The sequence below is a fragment of the Dendropsophus ebraccatus genome, chromosome 3, assembly GCF_027789765.1.
Source record: "Dendropsophus ebraccatus isolate aDenEbr1 chromosome 3, aDenEbr1.pat, whole genome shotgun sequence".
Lineage (NCBI taxonomy): Eukaryota > Metazoa > Chordata > Amphibia > Anura > Hylidae > Dendropsophus > Dendropsophus ebraccatus.
In genome coordinates, this window is record NC_091456.1 from 108651315 (window position 1) to 108668384 (window position 17070).

At 47.4% G+C, this 17070-nt stretch overlaps 1 protein-coding gene across 3 annotated transcripts in view; it reads right to left on the reverse strand.

Annotated features, from left to right (window-relative positions):
* The window catches only part of CRTC1 (CREB regulated transcription coactivator 1), a 131029-nt gene extending 115494 nt beyond the window's left edge, over positions 1-15535 (reverse strand). For all 3 annotated transcript variants that reach the window (XM_069962476.1, XM_069962475.1, XM_069962474.1), the window contains exon 1: positions 15370-15535. In XM_069962476.1, the coding sequence (XP_069818577.1) occupies positions 15370-15495 (126 nt within the window). In that variant the 5' untranslated portion in view covers positions 15496-15535. The remainder of the gene's footprint in view (positions 1-15369) is intronic.
* Between the last annotated feature and the right edge of the window lie 1535 nt (positions 15536-17070).

The window sequence follows — 17070 nt, forward strand, 5'->3', positions numbered from 1 at the left end:
TGCATTCTCTCCACAATCAAAACAAAAATCTCAAGATTTCACCTTAAAATTTAAAAAAATAATTTGGTCAATAAAATTTGCCAACAAAACAAGATATGCATAAATAATCCAAAAAAATTCTACTACATTTAGATAAACTAACACTAATCTAAAAAATCAATAAATATTTAATCCTCAAGAAGAAAGGTAACAAGTCTGAACTTTAAACGCTCGCAGCAACTAAAATATAAGAAGCTTAGCTTTAAAATGATACCAGAACTCTTAAAGGGGTTATCCACCGAAAATCTTTTTCTTTCAAATCAACTGATGTCAGGAAGTGCTGTTTTCTTTTCAGCCTGACACAGTGCTCTCTGTTGACATCTCTGTCCGAGACAGGAACTGTCCAGAGCAGCAGCAAATTCCCATAAAAAAATCTCTTCTGCTGGAGCTCATTGCAGTCGAGCACTGAGCCAGGATCAACGTCATTGCGACACTGAGGCCTAGCTGGGTAAGAAGCAGGGATCGCCTCTCGGCGATATGATGCCGCCACTAATGGCTAATTAGTTGGGCATGGCGATTTGCTGAGCAGGCTAATGTACTTGGTCCCTGAATGTTGATAGCAGCCAGGAGTGGAGCAAGCTTCAGAGCAGGGTCACAACATGACCCAACCCGCGGTGGGTATGTCCTTATGTGGGAAGGGGTTAATGACGGATGACGGGTATACCGTCATGCCTTTATTAAGAGGGTACAGAGGGGGCTCATGACCGAAGCTATTTAACCATTTAAATACTGCTGTCGAAACGGACAGCAGTGTTTAAATGGTCTTCACTAACCTTCACTGGTGGTCCGGTGGCGGGAACGGCCCCCCACTGCGAGATCGCAGGAAGCTGACACAATGTTAGAACAGCCCAAGGTCTCTGCGAGGCCCCTCAAGCTGCCCAACATCTGGGACTGCTTCAGCCAGTCTCCAGCAGGCTGAAGCAATCGAGTCATAAGATAATGTACAATGGAGATATTGCATCCCTATGCATTGATCCCTATCAGTAATCATTGTATTGCTCATAGAAGTGCCATAGGGGGAAGACAAATAAGTGTAAAAAAGTGACAAAAGTTTAGATCACCTCCCTTTTCGTTTTTTTTTTGTTTTTTTTTTTAAATAAAAAACAAACCAAACAAAAATTATACATTACATGCGGAATCTACCAAACTATTTTTTTTTAACCTCACATCAAGAAAAATGTATCAAAGTGATTAAAGTGTCACATATAATCAGTGAGTTTCTGATAAAAAAAGAACAGATTATTGCGCCAAAAATGATTTATCAAACAGTCCCATAGACGAAAATTAAGAACATCATTATGACCAGAATAGGGCAATTTTAAGCCCAATTATAAATCTTTAAAAATTAAAAAAAAAAAATTAAGTAGTAAAACAAAATAAAAGTTACATAAAGCTATTAGCTATTAGGTATTGTTGTAATTGTGCTGACTTGGGCAACAGGGCTAACATGTCAGTTTTACCACACTGAGAACAGTGTAAAGTCAATCCCCCCTCCCCTGAAATTTACAAAATAGCTTTGTTTTTCATTTCCACAGAGCAAATTTTATCCCCTTGCCTCTGCAGCCTGTTTTGGCCTGCCTCATTTTTTGTAATAATAACGGTGTTATTCTGAGATTTTTTTTTTCGTGACATATTCCTCTTTGTGTTCGTGATAAACTTTTGTTGATACACTCAGTTTTTTTTGTAAAAAAAAATAATAAATTTGCGCAGAAGTTAAAAAAAATTTACCATTCTTTTTATTCTAAATTATCTTTTTCTAAGATAACTAGTCATGCCCATAAACTAATTATTACTGTAACAGCTACAACATGTCTACTTTATGTTAGTGTAATTTGGTGAATGTCCTTTTACTTTTTAGGATGTTAGAGAGCTTCAAAATTTTGCAGTGATTTTAAAAATTTTCAGGAAAACTGCACCCCTCAAAGTATTCAAAGTAACACTTCATACGTTTATTAACCCTTAGGGTAGAAACCCACTTGCCGGATCTGCAGCGAGTCTCCTTGCTGCAGATCCCAGCCCTATACTTTCATTAGCAGAGAAACTCGCAGCAGGGATGTACATCCCTGCTGCGATTTTGTCTGCAGCCTTCCCCATTAACCCCCTAGCCGCCGGACATTATACATTACCGGGTCCCCGTTCCTGCTTGCTTCGGGGCTCCCGGTGTCTTCACGGCCCGCCCTGCCAATCAGTGCGCTGCGGCGGGGCAGCGCACTGGTTGGCCGGGCAGAACGTGCCAGGAGACGCCGAAGCAAGCAGGAGCAGGGACCTGGTAATGTATATCCTGCCCGCCCCACCTGCAGCCCCGATTGCCCCCGGCCGCATGATCGCCCCCCGCAACCCCCGGCCGTACGATAGCCCCCCGCAGCTCCGATTGCCCCAGCCCCGGCCGCATGATCGCCCCGCGCAGCCCCGATCGTCCCCGGCCCCTTAGGGTACAAACCCCATTGCCGGATCTGCAGCGAGTCTCCTTGCTGCGTTTTTGCAGCGAGACTTGCTGCAGATCCCAGCCCTATACTTTCATTAGCAGAGAAACTCTAATTTTGTCTGCGGTCCTCCCCATTAACCCCCTAGCCGCCGGACATTATACATTACCGGGTCCCCGTTCCTGCTTGCTTCGGGGCTCCCGGTGTCTTCACGGCCCGCCCTGCCAATCAGTGCGCTGCGGCGGGGCAGCGCACTGGTTGGCCGGGCAGAACGTGCCGGGAGACGCCGAAGCAAGCAGGAGCAGGGACCTGGTAATGTATATCCTGCCCGCCCCACCTGCAGCCCCGATTGCCCCCGGCCGCATGATCGCCCCCCGCACCCCCCGGCCGTACGATAGCCCCCCGCAGCCCCGATTGCCCCCAGCCCCGGCCGCATGATCGCCCCGCGCAGCCCCGATCGCCCCCGGCCCCTTAGGGTACAAACCCACTTGCCGGATCTGCAGCGAGTCTCCTTGCTGCGTTTTTGCAGCGAGACTTGCTGCAGATCCCAGCCCTATACTTTCATTAGCAGAGAAACTCTGATTTTGTCTGCAGTCCTCCCCATTAACCCCCTAGCCGCCGGACATTATACATTACCGGGTCCCCGTTCCTGCTTGCTTCGGGGCTCCCGGTGTCTTCACGGCCTGCCCGGCCAATCAGTGCGCTGCGGCAGGGCAGAACGTGCCGGGAGCCGCCGAAGCAAGCAGGAGCGGGGACCTGGTAATGTATATCCTGCCCGCCCCCCCTGCAGCCCCGATCGCCCCCAGCCCGGGCCGCATGATCGCCCCCCCCGCACCCCCCGGCCGCAGGATCGCCCCCCCGCACCCCCTGGCTGCATGATCGCCGCATGATGCAGCCAGGGGGTGCGGGGGTCGATCATGCGGCCGGAGGGTGCGGGGGGCGATCATGCGGCCGAGGGGTGCGGGGGCGATCATGCGGCCGAGGGGTGCGGGGGGCGATCATGCGGCCGAGGGGTGCGGGGGGCAATCCTGCGGCCGAGGGGTGCGGGGGGCAATCCTGCGGCCGAGGGGTACGGGGGGCGATCCTGCGGCCGAGGGGTACGGGGGGCGATCCTGCGGCCGAGGGGTGCGATAGGGCGATCATGCGGCCGGGGCGATCGGGGCTGCAGGGGGGGCTGGCAGGATATACATTACCAGGTCCCCGCTCCTGCTTGCTTCGGCGGCTCCCGGCACGTTCTGCCCGGCCAATCATTGCGCTGCCCTGCCGCAGCGCACTGATTGGCCGGGAGGGCCGTGAAGACACCGGGATCCCCGAAGCAAGCAGGAACGGGGACCCGGTAATGTATAATGTCCGGCGGCTAGGGGGTTAATGGGGAGGACTGCAGACAAAATCAGAGTTTCTCTGCTAATGAAAGTATAGGGCTGGGATCTGCAGCAAGTCTCGCTGCAAAAACGCAGCATGGAGACTCGCTGCAGATCCGGCAAGTGGGTTTGAACCCTTAAGGTGTTTCTTAGAAATTTAAGCACACTGGAGCGGAAATGTAAAAATAAAATTTTTTTGACAGATATTCCATTTTAATTTATTTTTTTTCTCTTATGAAAAGAGAAAAGATGTGAAGGGAGCATGGACGGAAGTTGGGAGACACCTGGTGGTCACATGTTTAAGATTATTTTAACATAGAAAATGTAAAAAAACAAAAAAACATGTATAACAAAGTTACTTGCAATCACAACCCCTAATGATTTAAAAAAAAAAAAAAAAAAAAAAAATTAACTCCTTAACCTCTTAAGGACATATGACATACCCGTAAGGCCGCGGTCCCGGGTGCCCGGGTCTAATTGACGTGCCCGCTAATTGGCTAATCAAAGGCAGCTGCCAAAGTTGATAGCTGCCTTCGATTACCGGAGGCAACCGTTCCCTGGTGTCTAGTGGGGGAGATTGCTCCTCCGGAAAGTTGTCCCGGAGGAGCGATCTCCCTGTGTGATGCCGGCCGGGGACTCGTCCAAGATGGTGCCGTCCCCGACTCGGCACTCGTTTGTATTCGGCTGCAGCAGCCGAAAGCAAACGGGTGCCGATCTCATTGATCTTTGCTGTATATCTATACAGCAAAGATCTCAATGAGAGATCAAAGTATATATACTAGAAGTCCCCTAGGGGGGCTTCTAGTATATGTGTAAAAAAAAAAAAGTGTTGTTAATAGTAAAAAGCCCCCTTCCCTAATAAAAGTCTGAATCACCCCCCTTTTCGCAGGTTTTAAATAAAAGTAAACAAATAAATCAATAAACATCTTTGGTATCGCCGCGTGCGTAATCGCCCGAACTATTAATTAACCCATAGCTGCACCAGGATGTTATTGAACGTCCTCGTGCCGCTATGGGAGTTCAGAGGGGGGTCGCGCGGCGACCCCCCTCTGAACTGCCGCAATCCCGGGGGCCGCATGTAGCCCGGGATCGCGGCTATTAGCGGGCACGGTCCGATCGCCGTCCCCCGCTAATTAAGTACTTAGAAGCAGCTGTCAAAGTTGACAGCTGCTTCTAAATACTTGCTGATATGCATCCCTGGTGGTCTAGTGGGTGGATCGCCCCCCTGCGGCGCGATTGCGGGGGGGCGATCCCCGCATCCATCCCGGGCCGGGGTCTGCTCCGTAATGGCGCTGATCCCGGCTCGGCATTCTATTGCTTTTGGCTGCAGCAGCCAAAAGTAATAGAACACCGATCTCATGGATTCATGCAGTATAACTATACTGCATGGATCTCTATGAGAGATCAGAGTGCATATACTAGAAGTCCCCCAGGGGGGCTTCTAGTATATGTGTAAAGTAAAAGAAAAATGTATTTTTAATAACACAAAACCCCCTCCCCTAATAAAAGTCTGAATCACCCCCTTTTCCCCATTTTATAAATAAAAATAAATAAATAATTAAACAAACATGTTTGCTATCGCCGCGTGCGTAATCGCCCGAACTATTAATTAATCACATTCCTGATCTCACACGGTAAACGGCGTCAGCGCAAAAAAATCCCAAAGTGCAAAATTGCGCATTTTTGGTCGCATCAAATCCAGAATAATTGTAATAAAAAGCGATCAAAAAGTCATATATGCGCAATCAAGGTACCGATAGAAAGATCACATCATGGCGCAAAAAATGATACCTCACACAGACCCATAGGCCAAAGGATAAAAGCGCTATAAGCCTGGGAATGGAGCGATTTTAAGGAACATATATTTTCTTTAAAAGGTTTTAATTTTTTACAAGCCATCAAATCAAATAAAAGTTATACATGTTACATATCGTTGTAATCGTAACAACTTAAGGAACATATATAACGAGTCAGTTTTACCCCAGGGCGAACATAGTAAAAACAACCCCCCCCCCCAAATAAAAAAAAAAACATTTTTTTTTTTCAATTTCACCACACATATAATTTTTTTTCTGGTTTCCCGGCACATTTTAGGCAAAAATTACATCTGCCATAGCAAAGTACAATTAGTTGCGCAAAAAATAAGGGCTCATTTGGGTCTCTAGGTAGAAAAATGCAGGCGCTATGGCCTTATATACACACGAGGAGGGAAAAACAAAAACGCAAAAATGAAAAATGGCTGTGTCCCCTAAGGGTTAATCCCATTCCTGATCTCGCACAGTAAACGGCGTCAGTGCAAAAAAATCCCAAAGTGCAAAACTGCGCATTTTTGGTCGCATCAAATCCAGAAAAAATGTAATAAAAAGCGATCAAAAATTTGTATATGCGCAATGAAGGTACCGATAGAAAGTAAACATCATGGCGCAAAAAATGACACCTGACACAGCCCCATAGACCCAAGAATAGAAGCGTTATAAGCCTGGAAATGAAGCGATTTTAACCCCTTCGGGACCAGGCTAATTTTCGTTTTTGCGTTTTAGTTTTTTCCTCCTTGTGCTTAAAAGGCCATAGCACTTGCATTTTTACACCTACAAACCCACATGAGCCCTTATTTTTTGCATCACTAATTGTACTTTGCAATGACAGGCTAAATTTTTGCATAAAGTATACTACGAAACCAGAAAAAAATTCAAAGTGTGGTAAAATTGAAAAAAAAAAAACGCATTTCTTTTATTTGGGGGAAATGTGTTTTTACGCCATTCGCCCTGGGGTAAAACTGACTTGTTATGCATGTTCCTCAAGTCGTTACGATTAAAACGATATATAACATGTATAACTTATATTGTATCTGATGGCCTGTAAAAAATTCAAACCATTGTTAACAAATAAACGTTCCTTAAAATCGCTCCATTCCCAGGCTTATAGCGCTTTTATCCTTTGGTCTATGGTGCTTTGTAGAAGTTTGTTTTTTCCGCTAGCTGCCAGTCTGAGGAAAATCGGTCAGGAAATCAAAGAGAAGATTCACTCATCAGAGGCAGGATGTGTGCAATACACGGACGCCAGGTGCAGATCGGCTTGTTCACAGGGTTCATGATGAAGGATAGGAGTCGTAGTACAAGATTCTCCCACTTCTTTATTGTAATATAACATTACAATAAAGAAGTGGGAGAATCTTGTACTACGACTCTTATCCTTCATCGTGAACCCCGTGAACAAGCCGCTCTGCGCCTGGCGTCCGAGTATTCCACACATCCTGCCTCTGATGAGTGAATCTTCTCTTTAAAGTTGTTTTTTAGGACAATAACTGCATCACCTGCCTAACGGACCTCAGGACAGATCTTGGATTAAAAGCAGCTAACCGAAGGTACAAGGGGGGGACAGATTGTGGGTACAGAGTCGCTTTAAGCATTTATTGGGGGTGAGGCTGTGTCATATTTTTTTGAAATTTAGTTTGTTCCATTTTTTAAATCCCCCTAGAGGTCTAGGCATTAAATTACATCCATCCACTCCAATTCAATTTCAAAAGTGTGTTTTTTCAATCCACTCCTGAGTCAATCCAATCACTAATTATGCAAAGGTGCAGGCTAGTACCCAGTGAACCATAGGCCCCACCTCTTTAGCACTATTTATGGCAAAAAAAGGCATTTTATATAAAAATATAAGTGACAGGAAGAAGAAAAAGAATAGCTGCAGCATTACTAAAATAAGCAATGGGCAGAATATGGCAGTTGCTGACTATCTGAATAACTACTTTTGCTCAGCGTTTTCAGAAGGACTCCTTCACAATCACAAGATGGTTGGACACAGCATCGGCTTCAGTTGTAGGGATAGTCCGAACCTGGTTCGGACTGGGTTCGTACGAACCCGAACCCTCCGCAATGATTACCGCTGTCTGCCCGCTCCGTGCAGCGGGTGGATCCAGCAGGAGGAACGCCTGGAAAACTTGGATACAGCATTAGCCATAAGCTGTATCCCAGTTTTCCAGGCAGTCCTCCCGCTGTACGGAGCGGGCAGACAGCGGGAATCCGATGCCGAGCGTTTGGGTTCAGCCGAACCAGAACCTCGGCGGGTTAGGTCCATCCCTATTCAGTTGTATGGGTTCAGCTTATTCAGCATAAGAGTTTCCATCTGTACTGGAAAAGCTGTTTTCCCAACTCCCCCCAGACTTCAGAAGAAGCAGGATTTCTGTGTCCATTATGCTCTATGGAGAGGGGAGGGGTTGAGAGGAGTGGGTGAGTACGAAGAACAGAGATATCAGTCCTGCACAGCACAACACCCTGCAATCTTCTCTCAGCAAGTTCCTAGATAACCACTGACCTTTCTGACCTCTGAATCCAGCGTTTTAGATGCCCAGACAGACTCTTCCTGCTCACTCATCTCCCTCTGCCCTTCCCCCTCCATAGGATATAATGGACATACCAGAACTGGTCTTCACTTGCTTCTCTGTAATGAAGACGGATTGGCCTGATAATGAACAGACAAGAAGTAAGGGGGGAGGCTGGGAAATTGCTTTTAGAGTACAGAAAGATACTTTTTTGCCTAATAAAACTTATTATAGAGTTTCTTAAAATCGCTTATACTACTGATTTCTGGAATAAAAAAAAAAATTTGAGTTACACTTTTAAGTTGAATGAGGCGATTGGTCCAGATGGTGTACACCCCAGGGTTCTTAAAGAACTTTGATGTGTGATTGCTGCTGCCCTCCTCCCTCCCAGATCTGTATAACCAATCTCACCTAACAGGAGATGTTCCTGATTATTGGACAATGGCCAATGTTATGGAAAATGTTGGAAACTTCTAAAAAAAGAAGATAATGGATAACCTTATGCTGCGTTTACACAGAACGATTATTGCCCGAATTCGCACGATAACGATCGAATTCGAACGATAATCGTACGTGTAAACGCAGCGAACGATCAAACGACGAGCGAGAAATCTTTCATTTTGATCTTTCAACAAGTTCTCAAATCGTCGTTCTCAAAATTCGCAGATTGTTCTGTGTGAACAGTTGTTCGCCGATTTAACCAATGTGTGAGATAGGCTTTAAGCGATCGAAAAAACGATCGCAAAACGAACTGTCTAAACACTGATCGTTATGAAAAAAAATCGTTACTCCAACATCGTTAAACGTACGATCGGACAAATTATCGTTCCGTGTAAACGTAGCATAAGAATGAACAATTTGATGGATCCAAACCAGCATGGCTTTACTGCACGACAATCATGTCAGACTATTCTAATTGATTTCTTTGATTATGTCACAAAAGTGCTGGATGAAGGCGGTGCTGTGTTTATCACCTATCTGGAATTCAGCAAAGCTTTTGATACAGTTCCCCATAAAGAGCTAATGGAGAAGTTAAAGGGGTAGTGCGGCGGTAAAGAATTATTCACAGAATAACACACATTACAAAGTTATACAACTTTGTAATGTGTGTTATGTCTGTGAATGGCCCCCTTCCCCGTGTCCCACCATCCCCACCCGTGTACCCGGAAGTGTGGTGCGCTATACATACCTGTCACGTGCCGACTCGTCTCCGATCTTCAGTCAGTGAAGTCATCTTCGGACGGCCGGGCCGAATCCCTCCGGCCGTCCTGAGTGCCGGCCCCCCTCTGCCGCGTCATCGGCTGCTCAGCCGTGATTGGCTGAGCATAACTGTGCTCAGCCAATCGCGGCTGAGCAGCCGATAACGCGGCCGCGTCATCAGCTGCTCAGCCGCGATTGGCTGAGCCAAACTGTGCTCAGCCAATCGCGGCTGAGCATCTGATGACGCTGAAGAGGGCGGCCGGCACTCAGGATGGTCGGAGGGATTCGGCCCGGCCGTCCGAAGATGACTTCACTGACTGAAGATCGGAGACAAGTCGGCACGTGACAGGTATGTATAGCGCACCACACTTCCGGGGTTCACGGGTGGGGGGGGGGGGGCAAACGGGGAAGGGGGCCATTCACAGACATAACATACATTACAAAGTTGTATAACTTTGTAATGTGTGTTATTCTGTGAATAATTCTTTACGGCCGCACTACCCCTTTAAAGAAATTTGGACTTAATCCCTGGATAGTTCTGTGGGTTTGTTATTAGCTGAAGGACAGATATGAGAGGGTTGTTGTGAATGGTGTATATTCCAAGCAGAGACTGGGGACAAGTTGTGTGCCACAAGGGTCTGTTCTGGGTCCTATTTTTTTTTTTAAGTGACAGGTTTGGTAGGTAAGGTATGTCTGTTTGTCGACGACAATAGGGTTATTCCCGAAGGTGTCAATAATGTGGAAAATGATTTAGCTTTACTAAATAAGTGGCCCAAACAATGGAAACTGCAGTTCAATGTTTCCAAATGTAAAATAATGTACTCGGGGAGGAGGAATCCTCTATCCGAGTATCATATTGGTCTTTCTGTGTTAGCAAAGATTGCAGAGAAGGAACATTTAGGGGTAGTGATTTCTGACAGCCTTAGGGGTTAATTCACATAATTGATCCACAGTGGATTTCAAGCTGTGAGTTCGCAGCAAAATCCTCTGCGGATCCCTTAACTGTCATTCTGATTAGGATTACATAGTCGCAGCAGAATTTTCATCCCGCTGTGAGTATGTAAACACAGGCCAGATGCATACACTTTACCAGTCCATACTCCAGCTTCCTTCGGGGGCTCCCGACATCCTGACGCCCCGCTCATCAAATCAGTGCACTGCACCGCTTTGGGCTATGATCGGCTTTTGTAGAAGTGTCAGCGATTAGCCTAGGAGTGGGAAAACGCCAGCTGATTGCATCTTTTTGCTGCTTCAAAATTTATGTGCGGCCAACAGCAATACATTTAAAAGGGCATACAAACGATGTAGTGTTCTGAAGACAATGCAAACAAATAACAATCTTGCTGATCGGAGCTCGTTTGCTGCCTTGGACAGCCAATGATTGCACAATGCAAAAAGGACCCAAAGCAAGAGCCCTCCCGCACCATTAGTCAGGGAAACCAATCTGAATTACAGATGTTCCGATTGGTCAGTGACAGAAGCTGCTGATAGTAGCCAGTTCTCACAGTCTAGGAAGCATGCTCAGCTCTTGAGATCGCTTCATAGTACAATAATAAAAGCATGCATTCAGGTACAGCATGGTACCCTAAGGCCCAGGCAACCATCCAATGGCTGTATGGCATGTGCCATTAAGGGGTTAAAGGGCTTTTACAGTTGGAGCGGTCCAGCTGGCCCCCTGAAGATGATGCGATTGACCCAAGTTGGCGGCCGGGGTTCACAGTAATTCGGTGATTATAATGCACCACACTTCCGGGGTGGGGGGTGGATGTGGAACATGGGGAAGAGTGCCATTCACTTAAACGACACACATAACAAAGTTGTATAACTTTGTAATGTTTGTTATTTAGTGAATAAATATGTAGCACCACACTACCACTTTAACCCACCCTGGAGCCGCTCCTGCACTCAGTCCTGGGGCGGAGAAATCACGGCCAGAACCTGAGCGCGCGTTATGCAGAACATTAGAGATGAGTCCGACATCCATAGAAAATGACTACTTCAGTGATTTTCTATGGACGTCGGACTCATCTCTATTGATTTGCATAACGCGCAAGCTCAGCTTAGGGCCGTGATTTCTTTGCCACAGGACCCAGTCCAGGAGCGGGATTTGCAGGGAGGGTTAAGTATGCTGAGCTCCACAGGGGGGTTAGCTGGGCTACGCCACCTTAGCCGGGCTGACAGGTTCTCTTTAAGGGTACAAACCCACTTGCCGGATCCGCAGCAAGTCCCCTTGCTGCGTTTTTGCAGCGAGACTCGCTGCGGATCCGGCCCCTATTCTTTCAATGGAAGACAAAATCGCAGCAGGGACAAACATCCCTGCTGTGATTTTGTCTGCAGCCCGCCCCATTAACCCCCTGGCCACCAGACATTATACATTACCGGGTCCCCGTTCCTGCTTGCTTCGGGGCTCCCGGTGTCTTCAGGCCCGCCCGGCCAATCAGTGCGCTGCCCCGCCGCAGCGGGACATGCCGGGAGCCGCCGAAGCAAGCAGGAGTCGGGATCAGGTAATGTATACTGTATCCTGCCCGCCCTACTGCACCCCCGATCTCCCCCAGCCCCCAGACGCACAATCGCCTCCAGCCCGGCAGGCCGCACGATTGCGATCGGGGCTGCGGGGGGGCGGGCAGGATATACATTACCTGATCCCGGCTCCTGCTTGCTTCGGCGGCTCCCGGCACGTTACGCCCGGGCAATCAGTGCGCTGCCCCGCCGCAGTGCACTGATTGGCCGGGCGGGCCGTGAAGACACCGGGAGCCCCGAAGCAAGCAGGAACGGGGACCCGGTAATGTATAATGTACATCCCTGCTGCGATTTTGTCTTCCATTGAAAGAATAGGGGCCGGATCCGCAGCGAGTCTCGCTGCAAATACGCAGCAAGGGGACTCGCTGTGGATCCGGCAAGTGGGTTTGTACCCTAAAGATTTAAAAACACTTTGAGCCTAAATCAAAACTTAAGAATAAAGTAATATTCCGGTGTTTATTATATATAATAAAATTATTATTACAGTGTTCATATATATATGGTATATTATGACTTGCCAACATAAGCCAACAGTATTTACAGCTAGTTATCGCTCCTAATCTCCCCATGAACATGAATGGTCAGTACAAACAGCCTTCACATGATTTCAAAAGAGAGAAGAGAGGTATGCCCCTGCTAAACAGCTCTGGCGGCTGCTTATCTGTTTTAAAACAAAAGGGGCAGGCAGTTAAAAACAATGCAAGGTTCTTACCTATATCTACCCCCACCCCCTCCCCCCCACCACACACACACACACACCCACACACACTGTTTAGGTCTCAAATACACAGTGGGCCAAAATTAAAAAATTGGACTAAGTTGCAGGCCAGCCTTGATAATTATTGAAGCGCAAATGTGGCGGTCCTGTCACCGGAAGTGGTGTGCGTCTCCCAGCACTGTGCACTATGATAAATTACATGATAAAATGCTATGATATGATTAAAGCCCAACCCATGTAATAGCCAGCCCTCCCTTGTAGTCTCATATAGTAGCCAGCCCTCCCCAGTAGTCTCATATAGTAGCCAGCCCTCCCCAGTAGTCTCATATATGCAAAAGAAGAAAAAAAAGGAGATCACTCCTTATTTTTGGTTTTATTGTGTTTATTTTGCATATTTATGCCGGAGACTGCAGGAGGTGTCCGAAGGGTGTAGAAATCCTGGCTAAATCTGTTGGTTGATGTATTGTGTAAGTGTTTGATTATAACTAATAGACTTATGTAGACATAGACTTCTTGGCAAGTTGTCCCAAAGTATTTTTTCTGTTTTTTGGCTTAGCATAGTCTCATATAGTAGCCAGCCCTCCCCCATAGTCTCATATAGTAGCCAGCCCTCCCCCATAGTCTCATATAGTAGCCAGCCCTCCCCCATAGTCTCATATAGTAGCCAGCCCTCCCCCATAGTCTCATATAGTAGCCAGCCCTCCCCATAGTCTCGTTTATAGTAGCCATAGCGAGCCAGATGTAATTAAAACTCTGAATTGCCTGGCCGGCCAAAAATAATGGCACCACGGGCCAGAGTTTGACATGACTGGTTTATATCGTTTTACAGTAGTTCCATTCCTCCGATGCAGTTTTCTGCCTGTTACGGGAAGGGAACAGAGTGAGCAGGAGACAAAGTGGATTGCAGGGACGACAGTTTTCATCACTTCCTGGATGTCAATCAACTACCAGTGCAGCAGAACCGCACAGACACGGTAAGACATTATATAGACATCAATATAACTTTCAATGTATTTTTAATAGAAAAATTTTTTCCCTATCCGGAGTTACCCTTTAAAATTTATACCTGGCCCTTTTTGACCCCATACACATTAGACAGTTGGTGGAATTAGCCAACATTTGACTGTACAGGGACCTTTTGGTTTAAAGGGACTGTACCATCAGGCCTGGGCTGAAGCACTGGAGGCGGGCTGACCCCATCCCCAATGGAAGGAAACCCCCATTCCTCTATGATACAGCTCCATTGGTTCTAATGGAGCAGTGTCATAGAGGGGCGGAGGTTTCCTCTCACTGGGGGTGGGTCAGCCCGCCTCCAGTCCTTCAGCCCAGGCCTGATGGTACAGTCCCTTTAACTGCAGGTGTACTTCACATTTTATATATCATGTATTCCATCTATACATAAACGTTCTTACGTTTACAACTTTTATCATTGTAAACTAGATTAGGGGTTTATATACACGTTCTTGCATCTTTTGTAACCTATATCCACCAATTGTTTTCACAAACATTTATTTCAGGTCTTTCTTGGGACAGCTGTAGTAATGGGTTCAGACCACAGGGGAAAGTTCCCTGCTTCCCTCTAGCGGGCCCTCATACCTTTCCTGGCACAGAATATACAGTTCTCACACAGACCATTCATACCACATTGTCAATGAAGCTTCACACAGGTACACCTTGTATTTGTGCCAGCTGCTTCACAGTATAACACTGTCACCTCTGGCTGATTTGCATGACAACATAAAGGATTATCCAGAAAAAGAATAGCACGTAATACATAACAGTCAACCTTCATACAAGAAAAGAAACATTGTACCACAATATACTTTAATACGAGGGCATGCTAAATACTGACACAGCTGTGACCTACTTTTAGCATCTTTGTATCAAAGTCAATATATTAAGTTGGTGGTAGATATCTTGGAACACAGCATGCACAATGATAACCAAGCAACGCTCGACTCATTTTAACTTTATCTGACCTGTGGCTCTACAGCTGTTGTAAAGCCAACACGTGTCCCGGGGCATGCTGGGATTTATAGTCTTACAACAGCTGGAGAGCCACAGGTTGGGAAACCCAGCTGCCATACACACAGGACAGCGCTTGTAAGAGGATATATAACTATTACTATTCACCTGGTACAAGCAGTCAGCAAGACTGACAATAGCCTAAAGCAACATTGTTACTATTACTGAGTGCCCCCAAATGTAAACAGCCAGAAAAATAAACTAGACAAGACAACGTGGGTCTGGCAGAATGGAAGCCACCTCACTGCCTGGCATCTAGTACACCTCAATGCCCAAGTAAAACACTTTTACATGACGAAGTTCACAGCAACAAATAGGATCCACCTCCAAAGGCAGCAGATGTCAGCCAAGCCAACACAGATGAGAGGCAGACAGGATGTGGCTGCCATCAGTGCCAGGTGAGCACCTGTCAGGCCTGGGCAGCCTTCATGACATGATGAGCAGGCTACACAGCCTGGAGGGGCAGGGGCAGGTGCTGCTCTGCTCCAGGCAGCCAGGTAGCGCAGGTGTCGGGCTCCAGAGATGCTGGGATGAAGTGACACTCTATGACAGGCCTGCAGCACTCTATCAGCCCCGCGGCCACCACCTCCCTATGCCCAACCCTGGGCACCCTGCTGGCAGCTGCCTCCACCCAGTGCAGGTGGCCGCCCCCGCCTCCCTCTCTGCCCCGGAGGGGGGTGTCTGGTAATGAGCTCCCCGTTGGTCGTGTCTCTTCCTCCACATCTTAGCATGCTCCCCAGTGCCCGGCGCTCGCCTTACCCGTGCAGCTCGGGTGATGCTCAGATCCTTCATCACCTCCTCGAAGGCTGCAGTCTCTTCTGCCTGTTTCTGGTTGTGCAGAGCAATTTTCTCACTGAATTTCCGTGGATTGTTTGAGGTCGCCATCTTCCCTCCTCCTCCTCAGGATGCGCACTCCCGCTCTGGACGTGACGTAGCAGCAATAGTGGAGGGGGGAATGGGGAACACGACGTCACGGCGGGCGCGCTCCACACTGCACGGCTGGAGGTTTCGCTCCTACCGCTTAGTAACCGGGAGCGCAAGGAGGTTCCGCGCTCAGCCGCAACTTAGTGCGTGTAGCACGGTGCCTCCACCGGCCGGGCACGGGGGCCTGTCTGCAATGCCCAGGAAGCGTGAGGTGTTCTTACAATATCAATGTACAATGGTGAAACGGGAAAACATTGAGGGGAAAGTGATAACGTTTGGGTCGGTAAAATTACAGCACGTTACTTTTATTCAACGTTTTATTTTACTGCTAAAAAAAAACTAAAAACTTTTTTTAATGAAAATAATTTGCCTAAAATTGTCATTTTGACTTATGATCTGTAGTTTCTATATGTACCACTCTGGTTTTATGGGACTATTTGATTGTCTTACTACAGTTTTTGTCACTGTGTGGGAGTAATAATGTTATTTAGAGACCAGTGAGCCTTGCGCACACTCAGTATTTGTAGGAGTGTGTGGCTGTAGAAGCGTGATGCAGCCCTGAGGAGTCCTCGTGTGGGAGCCCCCGGATGGTGTTATAGCGGTGGGACGGTAGGTCACTTGCTAGATGGAAGTGTGATGCTAATCCTGTGGTGGATGGCCGAGATTCAGCCGGACCTTAGGCCCCGTTCACACAGAACAAGAGGGGCGGAATGCCATTAGCCTCCGTGTCATAATGACACTGTATGGGAGGCGCGCCCGCATCGCTCACAGTCTCTCCGCACTGAAGAATGAACATGTTCATTATGACACGGAGGATAACGGCATTCCGTGGCGCACAATTCCGCCCCTCTTGTTCTGTGTGAACTGGGCCTAAGGTTTTGTCACGTGACGCCACAGGTGTGATGGCACGCCTGCTTTTAAGGTGTAAGGCCAGTTGTACCCTTTTCCCCTGTGGTCGGTGTCCTGTTGGGTTGCTGCCGGGTCCCTAGGGATAGTGTAGTCTTAGATGGCCAGAGCGGTATAATGACCCTCCCGGATAGTAGGACCTGCCACCCACAGAAAGGGGAGATGTCCCAAGGTTGCGGTGTATATGCTGTGTAGGTGGTAGTGAATAATCACAGACTCCGTGAATAACGTTGACTTGATTTACTATTGGTAAATGTGCATCAGGTAATACAGATGGGCTTAGATATACACTTGATAAAGTTCCAATAAATACTTGAACGTAGGACCACCAGATCTGTGTCATACGTGCTGAGTGGGATATAGTAGAGTTGTACTGAGGTAGCGTAGTAGAAAGGAGAGTGCCGTGAGAGTCTCTACCCAATCAAGTAGTAATGTGCTCTGCCGGGATGTTGGAGCATATAGAAAATATTTTTAGAAGAAGAATAAGAAACCTGTGCCTGTGTATTGACCTTTCTAGAGTCTTCACACCACCTTATGCCCACTAGCGTTGGCTGAACCGTACTAATTGGTGACACTGGCTCTAGACCTTGTTACCTGGGATGAGCAGAGTGCTGAGTGTTCCCTGGTTGA